The sequence below is a fragment of the Telopea speciosissima genome, chromosome 1 (assembly GCF_018873765.1).
Source record: "Telopea speciosissima isolate NSW1024214 ecotype Mountain lineage chromosome 1, Tspe_v1, whole genome shotgun sequence".
Taxonomy (NCBI): Eukaryota; Viridiplantae; Streptophyta; class Magnoliopsida; order Proteales; family Proteaceae; genus Telopea; species Telopea speciosissima.
Genome location: NC_057916.1, coordinates 29,141,057 through 29,154,303, shown reverse-complemented (window position 1 = coordinate 29,154,303; position 13,247 = coordinate 29,141,057). Strand labels below are relative to the sequence as shown.

Here is a 13,247-nt window from a genome sequence, read left to right as displayed (position 1 = left end):
AAACAGGTTTACCAAATGCCCAACAATAGGTAAAGAATGATCTTTAAATGAAGAAACAACAAAAGATCATTTTGTCGAATAACAACGTTCCAAAAACGGAATCTTTACCAAACACGACCTAAACAATGAACATTGACAACTTCATCACGGGTAAGGGATGATTCAAACCACAAGCTCAAAAGAGAAATCCACATGCTTAAAAACACATTTATTTCTAAAGATTCAGATGAAATAGAGAGTGATAGCAGCAATAGATACTAACCGGATTCTATCAAATATTAATATCATAGGGTGAAAAGGACACAAACAGCCCAATAAAAGAAGCTTGAAGAAATTCTATATGCAATTTTAATAGCCTATCGAACCAAATACGCTTAAAAACATGACAAGAAAAAAACAGATGCCGAAGGGATTCATTGCTATTTATACATAACAATATCAATAGTGTTACAAAGAATCCCTACCAGATGAGAATCAGATCAAGAGACGGGTGGGTCTTCTCCAAATAATACTTTCTGGACAATTTCCCTTCATATAAATACCCGAAAATGGGGAGTGCAATGCCAAATCTTACAGTTTATATCATGAGACTAGATACTTCTTCCCTGCGTATTGTGATATTAAATGAGTTTCAAAATAACAAATTAAGCAAAAAGTTTCCATAGGTAAATCCTTTAGATTGGACAATGTCAAACTCTAGTGCATATCTCAACCATATGTCCATGTACTGGAACTTATATTTTGATGCAATTTCATCCATTATCCATTCTCAATAGGTTCGCAATCGAGTTAGTAATGATGATGAAACATATGGTACATCGAGGTCTCCTTTGCTGATACTGGTCTTCTGACTTGTTAAATGGGAGTATCTGTTGAGCCAGAGATTTCTAAGCTTCAGATGGAAAGATCGATGCTCACTCCAGGAGATTAAATTTCGGGAGCTTATTTTGAAAAATACACACTGATCTTTGGATATTGTAAACATTTTCATTATGTCCGCCTGAAGCATTACTTACCTTTACATTTTATTTTTTTTATACAATCCACAAAAATGTCCAATCCCAGCTTAGCAGATTCTTAAGTACAAACTGAATAAAACGTGTGCAGATGTTGAGATGTTTTATTGTCTGGCGTTGGGTTTCATTTTTCACAAAATGCTGTAGATACAAAGAAGTCATTGAGAAACCATCATGATGAGAGTGATAACAGGAATTGGATTCTTCTCAAGCTGTGGTAGGTGCAGCATGCGTAAGATATTGCCTTGGCCCTTGAATAAAACTCCACAAAGCAAAAGGTCAACCTCTTATCCACATATAAAGGGCAAACACATAAAATTAATGTTCTTGCTAAATACATAATAATCTGACACCTAAATTTATCAAATCAGAAGCCGATACCAAATGTATACTCTATCTTCAGCTCATGGGTTTCGTAGGGCTGCAAGCCTCTTCTCAAGCTCATTCACACCCGAACTGTATAGCAAGAAATACATCAATTACTTTATCTAAAATAAATAAATAAACCTGAGTAGGGTACAAAGATGAAAATAACAATTAACAAGGTTATGCAAATAAGCACTTCAACTGGGCAACCAGAACCTGACAATGAGGATAAGAGAGCAGGCAGGAGTTCACTATAAACAAGAGTCATGTACCCATCCTCCTATTTTAGAGCGAGGGGCGTTCTAAGACCGAGATTATTTTTTGGGGAGGATTTTCCTTTGAAATTAGATACTGTATTCTTTAGCATTAGGGCAATTGGGCCTTGGGGGTTGTGAGATCTATCTGCTTCTATACAGTTGTTATTGTTGTTGTATCTTTTGCTTTTATCTCTTGCTTTCTTTTTTCTTCAATAAAATCATTTAACTATCAAAAGAAAAGTATCTTCCAATCATCGCTTTTTGACTAGAAACTCATCAGACGTGTACATGAAGATAAAAAAAATGCTCAAACACCAGTGAATGATATTCCAAAATGAATACTTAACTGTAAATCATCCAAGCAAGGAGTTTAATAAGCTTTTTTTTCTGGTAAGGCCGGCCTTAATAAGCTGATTCAGCAGAACAGTTGAACATGTATATTGATGAGTCAAGGCATACTAGAACACTATTCCAAATGATTCAGTTTCCACCAAATGCTGATACCGGGATTCTATCCTCCTAAAAATCCATTCTCAAAACCACAACTTTCTGAGATTTTGGAAATAACTTTTTTCCTAGACTGACAAGCCTAGAGGGTATCTCTGTATAGGCGCCAAGTTTTACCGAGTGGAAAGATGATATGGCTATTTCGACAGTATGGGTATTCTAGAAAACAGTCTAGCTTACCAGAACAGATTGATTATCTAATAAGTTCAATGTCTTAGAACCAGGACGGATGCAGTCAGAAAACCCAAAGGATTATGGATCTCAGATGCAAACAAATCCAGGGATAAGCTGTGATCAGAACTGATAACAAAGATGCTCTTGCAGAAGCAGAACATATCATCCAAGGAAGAAGATCTGCTGTTTCTACGGAGTAACACGTTGCTAAAACTGAAGAATGATCTCAAACAAAAGAGAAGAAGAGAAGGAAGAAAACAAAACGCAGGAGAAAGAGAGAGAGAGAGAGATGAGGGGGAGATGAACAGTACTGTGAGGAGAGAGAATAGATCTCAGTTTTCCACACACACCCAAAAAAAAAAAAGAGAAACTAATTTTCATTCATTGATTAAATCAAGGGGGCAGTGAAGCCTTACAATTAATATAAAAATAAGAAGATCAGAAACAAAACATGACTCAATCTCCTTCCATCGACCAGCCTACAAGGAGGAGTTCTATGTTGACTTAAACACTTGAAATAAGACCCAAACAAAATTGGTATCTCTTCCCTTGCGCAGGTTAAGAAAAGAGTCCCTAACTGACTAAAACAACTTGATAATAAAGTAAACTGAAAAGGAAATTCTTCTATATGTAGGTGCTTTGGAAAGAGTCCTAAACTGACCCAAAACCTGACATTCTTCTACTTTAAAAAGACTCTAATAACCACTGCTGATATTAGCATGGGACCCACTAAAATAAAATAATAAATTTTGTGTACCCTTTAAAGCTTCGCTTTTTGGGCCTTATAGTTCAGTCCATTACTTCATTACAATTAAAACCTAAGGAATTAAAAGACCAAGTACCCTATAAAGTTCTTAAATGGTTCCGGTTAAACAGCCTTTAATCCATCCCAAGACCAAAAGACCGATTAAGTAAGCCCAAAAGTGGTTTTTGAGCCCATATATATGTCCCAATAATTTATGCTAAAATTTGACAAAATTCTAATGAAATTTAAGGTCCATAGCCTCAATGGCCCATTATAACACCAAGTATTCTTGAATCAAGAGAGTGACAAGTTACTCACCAAAAAAAAAAAAAGAGAGAGAGAGAGAGTGAACAGTGAGTGACCAATTAATAAGTGATCCTAATCGATCTTAACCGGCTGTTTGGTTCACGTCGATTTCAGTTCCAAAATACATATCAACTTAATGGCTTGGACCAAACCAACCAATTAATAATCAGTCTGTTCAGTTCCTGGTTTAATTGGTTGGCCCACTCCAGTTAAATGGTTTCAGCCCCAAATTGACATCCCCAGCCACATGTCAAATATGAGACTCAGATCCGACCATATACTCTCCCACATATAGCCATGTTCCCTTGTATTGTCAACTGTCCATTTTTATTTAGAGAAGTTTCATTTTTTTCACTAGATTTTCAAGGTTTTATTTTGCCACTTGCCCAACTCCACTCTGGCTGAAACTTGACTTGTCTACCTGCCACAAAATTTCAGTTCTATTGAGACAAATATTTGTGCCCGGTGTATCTCGAGACTTACTAGACTACCAAAAATTTCTCGAAATTCCTCCCGTTATCCAAGGATTCATTGCCCCACCTACCACACATTGCACCTTCATGGGTCTAATAATAGATAAATAAATGGATGCACAGCAACATTGATCATGTTTCTTCTGACATGTCCGTGCATAGCATATGTCAAAAATTGTGAGATACCATATTTGCAGTACACTAGCAAGAAACGTGCATGTAAACTTGTTTGTTTGAGTGTGTTGTGTGTTTAGTGTGCAACAGTGGATGGACCTATAGTCCTGGTGTAGATAATTTCTTTCTTTAGTATCCAATCTTCAATCATGTAGCCTATGGATCAAGCAGTTTATTTACTGCAACCATGAGGTTGCATGTTGAAATCCAGCTTACCTACTCAAAGAAATCTTAGGCTGCATAAATCTTCTATTCGCCGTCAGACTAGTCTGGCATTTGTTGTGGTTGATTAATAAGTACTTATATTTACTCAGATTTTAGCATTTTATCAGTGACAATTTGTGGTTGATTTATGAGTACTCAAATCTTTTCCTATAGTTGTTGACACACTATATTTCACTCTGTGACAGTTTGTAGAAATTCTAAGATTATCTAGCACTGATGGAAAATCATTATTCACTTCCTTGTACATAATAGACAGATTAACGTACTTTTAGGCAGAAGATGGAGGAAAATGTAAAAAGTCAACATACCTCCCAACATCCTCACCCTTCTTTCCTGCAACTCTCCCCCGGGGAGCTGCTGACAACTGTTGACAGTTCCAAAACAGGCCAAATAAGCTTTACAGTTAAATACAAAATGTGCTGACAGAAAACAATAACAGAACAGCACATGATAGTATATTAATAATTTAATGGTACTACTAACCTGTGATGCAACATCAACACCAATTTCATCCAGCACCTGAGGGTGAAAGGAAAAAAGAACAAAAAGAAAGAGTAGAAATGAGGAGAAAACAAAACCAGGGCACACACAGAAATAACAAAAGATACTACGAGAAACACTTCATTAGAATTATAGAATCCATTCTTTTCTAAACTAGCATACTGCACTGTTCAGATGCTCATGCAGGAATACTCACAGGTAACCTCTTGATAACCATATCCATCATATCTAAGCTGCTACTGACCTAAAACTAGACAGATGGAAATGTTTAATTCTTTTACAAACCTTTGGCCTTTTCTTTTTACACATCTATCTCTTAGCTCTAAGCAAAAAGTAAGATACAGAACTTAGTCCAAGTTTTAAACCATGCCCCATATCCAAGAGGTTACCTCCAGATTAAGAAGACAGCTGGGTGATATCTATTAGGAATTATGAAGCACAGCTCAATCATAGACAGCCAACATATCTAAACATTTCCCCCTATAGTTTGTTGTCTAAGCGAAGGCCGTTGTGGGGTCTACCTGATTTGTTAGCTCCTCAGTTTCATCTTCAGCCTCGTCATTGTCCAAGGCATCATCTATGGTATCTGACATCATCTCAGTCTGCACACAGAAGGCATGAGTGGGAATCACAAATTGCAAGCCAAGTAGCAATATATACTTCCACAGCACAAACTAAATTTATGGAAAATACCAAACAAAATCTTACCGTCATGTCCATTTGTGCTGATTGCCTCTGGAATTCTTGCATCACCTTCATCTGCTTTGCAGGTGTGAGTTGCTGCGAGTGGAATTGGTACAGTAAGCAAACCAACCAAACAGATAAAAGAAGCAAAAGAAAAATGGAAATCAACTGACAATCTTAAGTTTCATAGAACATGATAATTATATGGATAGACTTGAAGAATGTTAATTGAGCAGGGTCAAGAAGCATGTCTTTATTGTCAGACCTTATTCATGGCTGCCATTGCCGTACTTGCACCCTTCATGCCATTGGCAACTGAAGTGTTGGCATACATTGCCTGCAAATGGGGATAAAAACTGTTAAGATAACGACACATGAGCCGAAAAGACCGAGTGAACAGCAGAACAAATACCACAAGATTGACTTGTAATGCACCTGCGTGTGAGTTGCTATACCGCGCATTTGAGCTCGATTACCTTGTAACTTAGCAATTTGCTGCCTCAGCCTGATAAGCTGACGGGCAAGAATTTTAGTTGCTGCCTGCAAAATACCAAAAATAAAATAAAATAAACAAAATAAGTCAAAGTTGCAGTCAAACACCATCAGATAGTTTCTCATGTCACTTTAGCACTGCAGACAATGGTTGAGATACATCAAGTCCCCTTTTGGTTGAAAACAAATGAGAGAATTAACAATGAGAAGCTACCTCATTTCCTGTTTTGGCAGTCTTCTTAATCTCAGCAAGAAGTTTCTTTTCCTGTCACAATGGTGGCTCAAGTTAAATATAACAGCAAGTCTACAATGAAAATTTGAAAGTTCTTCACATACTTCTAATTGCAATGCGCCAATCTCCTTCTCAATACCTGAAAGCAAGAAAAATGTACAAACAAGGAAATTGATATGAATGCTAAATTTGGCTCAAACTCAAACTCCAATAACAGAGATATGATTTTAAAAAGGTCACTATCACAGAGGGAAAATTCCATTAGTTGATTTTCTCAAAAAATATGTCTTGCAGATGTTTAAGTTTTGACTACATACAACAAATCTAAAACAGCATTGAAGACACAAACAACACTAGCAAGCCCCCATCAAGGCCCATCATACAATACATAGTTCATATTGTTCTGTTTTTTCCATAATCACTACCCTATTGATTTTTAGGCATGCACAATTCTGCAATTTAAACAACGGAGTTGTCTTCAATGAGGTAGCAATCAACTAAAAAATGGTAATACATAAATCACCCAAAAAAAAAAGAAACTATTTAAAGTTTATAAACAAAGATTATTCATTAAAGGGACAAGAAATAAGATCTATAAATGAAGAATGAAATATGAATATGATCGAAGGCATAAATTTATCTGCAACGAGAGTGACTGAGATGAAAGATAATAAAAAAAAAAATTCAAAAATTAATGCAATCATCATCTAAATAATTAGCTTGCACATTAAAAGAAACTAAAAAGCTTTCCGTGTTATAATTTTACACTCTTCAGGAAACAGCAAACTGCTGCAGAAATTCCTATTATATGCAAAAGTAGGAGAATCTTCAGAATAGTTTCCCTAGTGGAAGTTCATATCTGGTGCACAAGTACTTAGTAGCTTTAGAATTTAGTTCGCCTCCTAAGTGTTCTATTGACTTGATCACCATTAGTTAATACCTTTGAGTTCGAGGCATCTCAACAAAGTTTTTCCTACCATTGGCAGTCCTCTGAGTGTCACAACACCTAGATCACTCACATCGGAGACTTGCATCAAGTTTACTATTTTACTATTCATAGTAATGGTTCAGGGAATCTGAGATCTTCAAGGGCAGAAAGAATTGCCACAATTCAATATCAGTTTTTTACAATTTCTCTTGAGTCCAAGTAGTGTTGGTGATATGCCAGGTTCCTTTGGTTTCCCAAAAACACAAATGAATTCCATGGCATCAAGTAAAACAAGGGTGATTCAGCTGGTTCACTTTCAGTACCATAGCCCCCGTAGGTTCAATCATTTAATCAAGTAAGACCTTTCCTTTTCACCCTCAAACATCTCATTCCAATGGGAATAATGTCCCACAAAATCTTTAGGAAATGAGAGGCCAAGGAACTCACAGGCAAGAGCTGCACCTAGAGCCTTATCCAGTTGGGCAGATTGTAACAAATTTTTTTTCTACTTTGTACAATTTCTGGACCTGTATACATTTATCTTACCCAATCTTACAGCTTTTATTCTACTATCGTCGCTCTATCTAGTTTTTTTTTTTTTTTTTTCTAATTTGAAGGGGAAAGGAAAAAAGACCAGCTCATTGACAGAGATTTTAGGCACTACTACCAAATATGGGACTAATTATGCATGATCAACATCAACTTTTTGAATAACAATTGCAAGATTTGCAACAATCAGCATAAAGAAGTTGTTCTCTTAAGTTAACTGCCATTTAACCAAAGCGAAACAAGAACTGAGAAGCAGAAAAAGCTCCTCTCCAAGTGGAGTCCCACATCCACTCTAATGTTCTTCCCTTGGTGCAACAAACTCCAAAGATATACTCCACATGGTCTTAGAATACTCATCAGACAACAGCTCTAACAAGTAACAACACAACAATTGCAAAGTCACTATCCGGAACCCTCTTGACATTCTTGAAGGAGCACACACGAGGAACTAATTCTAGCAATCTAAGAGACAAAAAGATGCTCTAAGGTTTAAGCCAGATCACGCTAAGGTTCTTCTAGCAGACAGTTCCCAACTCAATTAGCACAAAGAATCATGTTACCTAAAATCAAACTCCAATCCCATTGTTATCCAAAATCAAACGAGACATTCCCTATCATAATTACTGCATTGCTTGCCAACCATTCTCTTTTTTTTTTTTTTGGTAAAACCAACCATTCTCTTCTATGTGCTAGATACTGCACAAGTCTGACAGGAATTACGATCCAATCTGAACCCATTAAGAGAAAGGAGACAAGAATTCTGTTTTACTGAGTAGAAAGTATTACAAACAAATATTGCTTCCAAGACAGTTTCAGTTTTTCCATTATTTTTCTAATCCAATACAATAACTCAGGAAGAAAAATCTTACCCCTTGTCGCATTAGCCATTTCTTTCTTACTCTCGCGAAGCGCATCTGCAACCATAGAGCAAAACAATGAAGTAGAAGAGGGAAAGAGAGAAAGATGAAATCAAATTCAAAGAGGAAAGTGATCAGATAAACCATCGGAAACCAAATCATAGCACCTAAGCAAATTTTAATAGAGCAGAGAACAGAGATAACTAGGGCACAAACCTTTCGCAGTGGGTTTTTTAGCAAAAATGTTCATTCTCGACCAAACAATCCTATGCAATAGAGGGAGCTTACAAGAGAACCAGAAGTGGAGGGGAAAAATCGAATTTTGCAGAATTTAGGAGATTGTCAACGCAACTATTCACACAAAGGTCCCCCGGCCTGCAAGTAGAAGGAAACCATGGACCACGAGGATAACGTCGTTCTTTATTATGGAAAGGGGCAATTACTATTACTACCCTACACTTAGCCTATATTTACTAAAATTACCTTCTCTTAAACTTCTTTTCTGATACTACCTTGCTATTAAACTTTTACATCTCCTTCTACCTTCATGTTATTAAATATCTAAATTGCCCTTCCTTTTCATCTAGTAACCTGCTAATCTATTTAACCTACCATTCATCTTCTACTTTTTATCTCCTTCTATCCTCATGTTATTAAATACTTAAATTGCCCTTCCTTTTCATCTAGTAACCTGCTAATCTATTTAACCTACCATTCATCTTCTACTTTTTACTTTTTTTTGTCATTAAAATATTAAAAAATGAAAGCACACACCCACTTCTTCTCTCTCCCCTTTTGTACTCCATTTGGTTTTTTTTTCCTTCAATTTTTCTTCTTAATTAATTTTGTATTCAACATTTCATCCTCATTGTTCTTTTTCGAACAGATCATGGTTACAAGTATCGGTATACGGGCAATACATACCGATTTTGCTAGTCACCGATACCATATCAGTCGCACAGTACAGACAAGGGGTAAAACGATAAGAAAACTCATTTTTTAAGGAGATTTAGGGGTAATTTTGCTCGATACATCCAATCCAAGCTGATACCGTATCAGTATCGTATCAATTTTGCAGATTACCGATACCCCTTCCGATACCGTGCACTAAAACCATGGAACAAATCGACTTCTTCAAAAATAATAAAAAGTAAATAAAATAAAAAAACAGGAAGAGAGAGAAGAAGTGAGGTGCTTTAAAGATAGTCAATCTGTTCTATGGTTTTAGTGCACAGTATTGAAACGGGTATTAGTAACCTGCAAAACCGATACGATACCAATACGGTATCGACCTACATCGGCTGTATCGGGCAAAATTACCATTGAATCTCCTTAAAAATTGAGTTTTTGGACCATTTTATCCCTTGTTCGTATCGTGCTACCAATATGGTATCAGTATTGATGACTAGCAAAATCAGTACGTATCGCCCGATATGGGCAGTACGATACCGATACTTTCAACCATGATCTGTTTGAACTTCGAAGAAGAACGATGAGGATGAAATGTTGAATACAAATTTAATTAAATAGAAAAATTGAAGAAAAACAAACCGAATGGAATAAAAAACAGGAGAGAGAAGAAGTGGGTGGGTGCTTTTCATTTTTTACTATTTTAATGACAAAAAAAAAAAGTAAAAAATAGAAGATGAATGGTAGGTTAAATAGATTAGCATGTTACTATGTGAAAAGGAAGGGCAATCTGGGTATTTAAAAACATGAGGATAGAAGGAGATGTAAAAGTTTAAAAGCAGGGTAGTATTAAGAAGTTTAAGGTATGGTAGTTTTAGTAAATATAGGCTAAGTGTAAGTGTAGGGTAGTGATAATAATTGCCTCTTATGGAAAAGATTCTCAGAGCCACTACCATGGGAGGGTACGCTAGCAGTATGTTTTAGTTCATGGTATCCGATATCGGTTTGGTATCAGTCGAATCATTTGAATCAAACAAGAAAATACTCATTTTTGAATTTTCATTCGACTGATACAGTATCGTATTGGTATCGATCATGGCCTATACTGATTCGGATCTGCTGATTTGATTAGGGATGTAAACGGATCGAATTCGGTCGGATAGTGGTATTATCATATTCGTATCCGATTATATTCTGACTGATTCGGATAATATCCTATCGATTTTTTGACGGATTCGAATTCTCCTAAACAAATACGAACGCGAATCAAATATGGATTTTCAAATATCCATTTACATTCCTAGATTTGATACCCACACCTACAACCATGGTTTATGGTTTGCACCCTCTCTCTCCTTTTCACATAAAATGATCTTGCTACTCTTCTATGTAAAAAGTCATCCTTTTGTATCTTATTGGTGCGCTCCTCTCTCTTATTTGCTTGTAGAACATTTTTTCTTTTTCATTATTTAAATTAGAAAAAATTTGTCACTCTCCTTGCCCTATATTTATTCAAACTTCTTTATTTTTTTATTTTTTAATCATTCAAACCACACACCATTCCCGAAAGGTTAATCATCTTTTGAGATCGCGGAATGGCCAATATATACATTTTTTTTTATTCTCAATAAAAGCAAACTTCCACCTCTCTTTCTTAATTTGTAATTTTAAAATGCACAGATAACCCCTCGCACGATATAGTCCCATAGCTGATAGCACCCTCTCATGCAGCCCCCCTCCGTACTCTATGCATGTTCCTATCCCCCTTATGCACCCTCTACACTCTTTTATATTATTTGTTTTTTTTTGTTTTTTTGTTAATCACTCAAACCATACGCCAATCCCAACAGGTTAGCCACCTTTAGAGATCATGGAATGACAAATATTTCAAGATTATTTGTAATTCTCAATAAAAGCAAACTTATACCTCTCTTTTTAAATTGGATTATTTGTAATCCAAGAAACCTCTCATGGTTTTAATAAACAGCCATTATAAACTGATATATGGCAATAGTAATAAAAAACCGCTGCTAATGTGCTCCATAGGGCTGTGATTTTTTTATTACCGTAGTTATAAATGCCCAAGTTATTTGGTGGGAACTTTGCATCATTATTAATTATTTGGTGGGAACATGGTGGAAAATTGTCGGTGCATATTAGGTAGCGGTTTAGTAAAATTGTGTCTATATGTCTACATATCACCACGATATTTAATAATTATAGCTATATGTTAAATATTCCACGGCATTTTAATATTAACCACCGATACATACATATACAACTACGATTTTAAGAAACTGCGGTTGTATCCCTACTTTTAACTTTTGTTTTAGTAAAACACGTCACTATGTCCATTTTATAATTGCAGGTGCTTTGAACTGCTGTTAAACCATCATACAAAGTACATGTGGTGACAGCTTCTAAAACTACAATTGAAGGGTTAAACCGCGGGCATAGGTGTTTGCCAAAGTGCTACCGTTGAGCGTTTTCCTTGTAGTGATGGATGGATTGACCACAACAAACTTGATCAAAATATAAACCCATGTTAAATGAATCAACATGAAGTTTCAATGGTGCTTTCAATTAAGATGTATATGGGATCTTCTTCTTTAAAAAACAAAAACGAGAGTATGCATTAATGAGCTTCAATTAATCATCGATATAATGTTCTTTGAAGTTGATACTTAATTGTTGTTATTGATTTATAAAACATGACGTTTTACTAACGTGCATTTGTTGCGACTATTAAATTGAATACATGTCATCGATGTTGAAGTGACTTTATATCTTGTAGTATAGTGGAATAATTATCATGTCACTTCATAAAAACACTGGATAGTAACATTTTTGAGCACACAACTCTTTTATACCACATCTTTTCATATATCTTATCTAAAAATTTTAAATATTGAACTACCTATTAACCATGGGTTAGTTGGGCATAGCAATATAGGTTTTGATTTAAAAAGAAATTCAACTCTAAGGTGACTATTTATCTTACCAACATGATGAAATATTCTTACCTATGAGAAGAAAATCATGTCATGATTGGCAGCATTCAACCATGATCACAAGAAGTTAAAGGCCAACCTAGGCCATTACGCTTCTAAAATGGTTATAGATATGCAAACCAAGCTAGAACCCACAAATTTTATGGTACTAGACTGTTTGATGGTAAAGATTATAATTGTCATAATTCACTAAATATTTGATAATATGAAAACAAAAAAGAATGAATAAACATCTGGACCCATTCTATATGGGCAAGTCGTGGCAAATAATTTTCATAATTAATTACGTTATTTCAAGGACCTTCTTGAAAAAAGGAAAAAGGGCACATGGTAGAGAATTAAAAGAAATTAGGTTATGCACTTATAATTTGATTTTTTTTTTTATTTTTTTTTTGCATTGGTGTAATTTTCAAATATCGTAGCGACCATAGTAATAGTAGTTTTCGAATCTTATTTATATGATGAATATATGCATTTAGCTGAATACTTTGTAATATTACATCATTAATGCTTTTTTCAATGATCAATGTAATGTTGATAATTTTCATCTATAATATGTTACCAAATTATCTTCAAATCTTAAAAAAAGAAATATAAAGTAATATGACGAACTTCGTAATATTTAATGTGATTTTTTTTTTAATTGCATAATTTACGAAAATGTAACAATTACCACCAACAAACTTAATATTTAATATAAATTCATTTGCTCAAATGCATGTTATATGCGTTAAAATGTTGATATCACCAAGCTTTATGTTCGTGAACTGATCAAAACAATAGTCATCGTATTGATATATTATCCATATCTCATTTATGAGCGCGTTTGCCAAGTATATGG

General features: G+C 35.2%; 1 protein-coding gene across 2 annotated transcripts; it reads right to left on the bottom strand.

Annotated features, from left to right (window-relative positions):
* Positions 1-1,102: 1,102 nt before the first annotated feature.
* Positions 1,103-8,914, bottom strand: LOC122665856 (vacuolar protein sorting-associated protein 2 homolog 3-like). 2 transcript variants are annotated; one of them, XM_043861999.1, is made up of 12 exons: positions 8,703-8,914; positions 8,499-8,543; positions 6,257-6,291; positions 6,135-6,185; positions 5,864-5,968; positions 5,694-5,765; positions 5,453-5,524; positions 5,266-5,346; positions 4,727-4,762; positions 4,552-4,607; positions 1,409-1,472; positions 1,103-1,300 (listed from the first exon to the last, which is right to left on the bottom strand). In XM_043861999.1, exons 1-11 carry the CDS (start codon positions 8,734-8,736, stop codon positions 1,421-1,423), a joined length of 639 nt encoding a protein of 212 aa, XP_043717934.1. In that variant the 5' UTR covers positions 8,737-8,914; the 3' UTR covers positions 1,103-1,300; positions 1,409-1,420. The 2 variants fall into 2 exon arrangements, with proteins under 2 accessions (XP_043717934.1, XP_043717928.1); XM_043861993.1 differs by having other exon boundaries at positions 1,265-1,472.
* Positions 8,915-13,247: the final 4,333 nt, after the last annotated feature.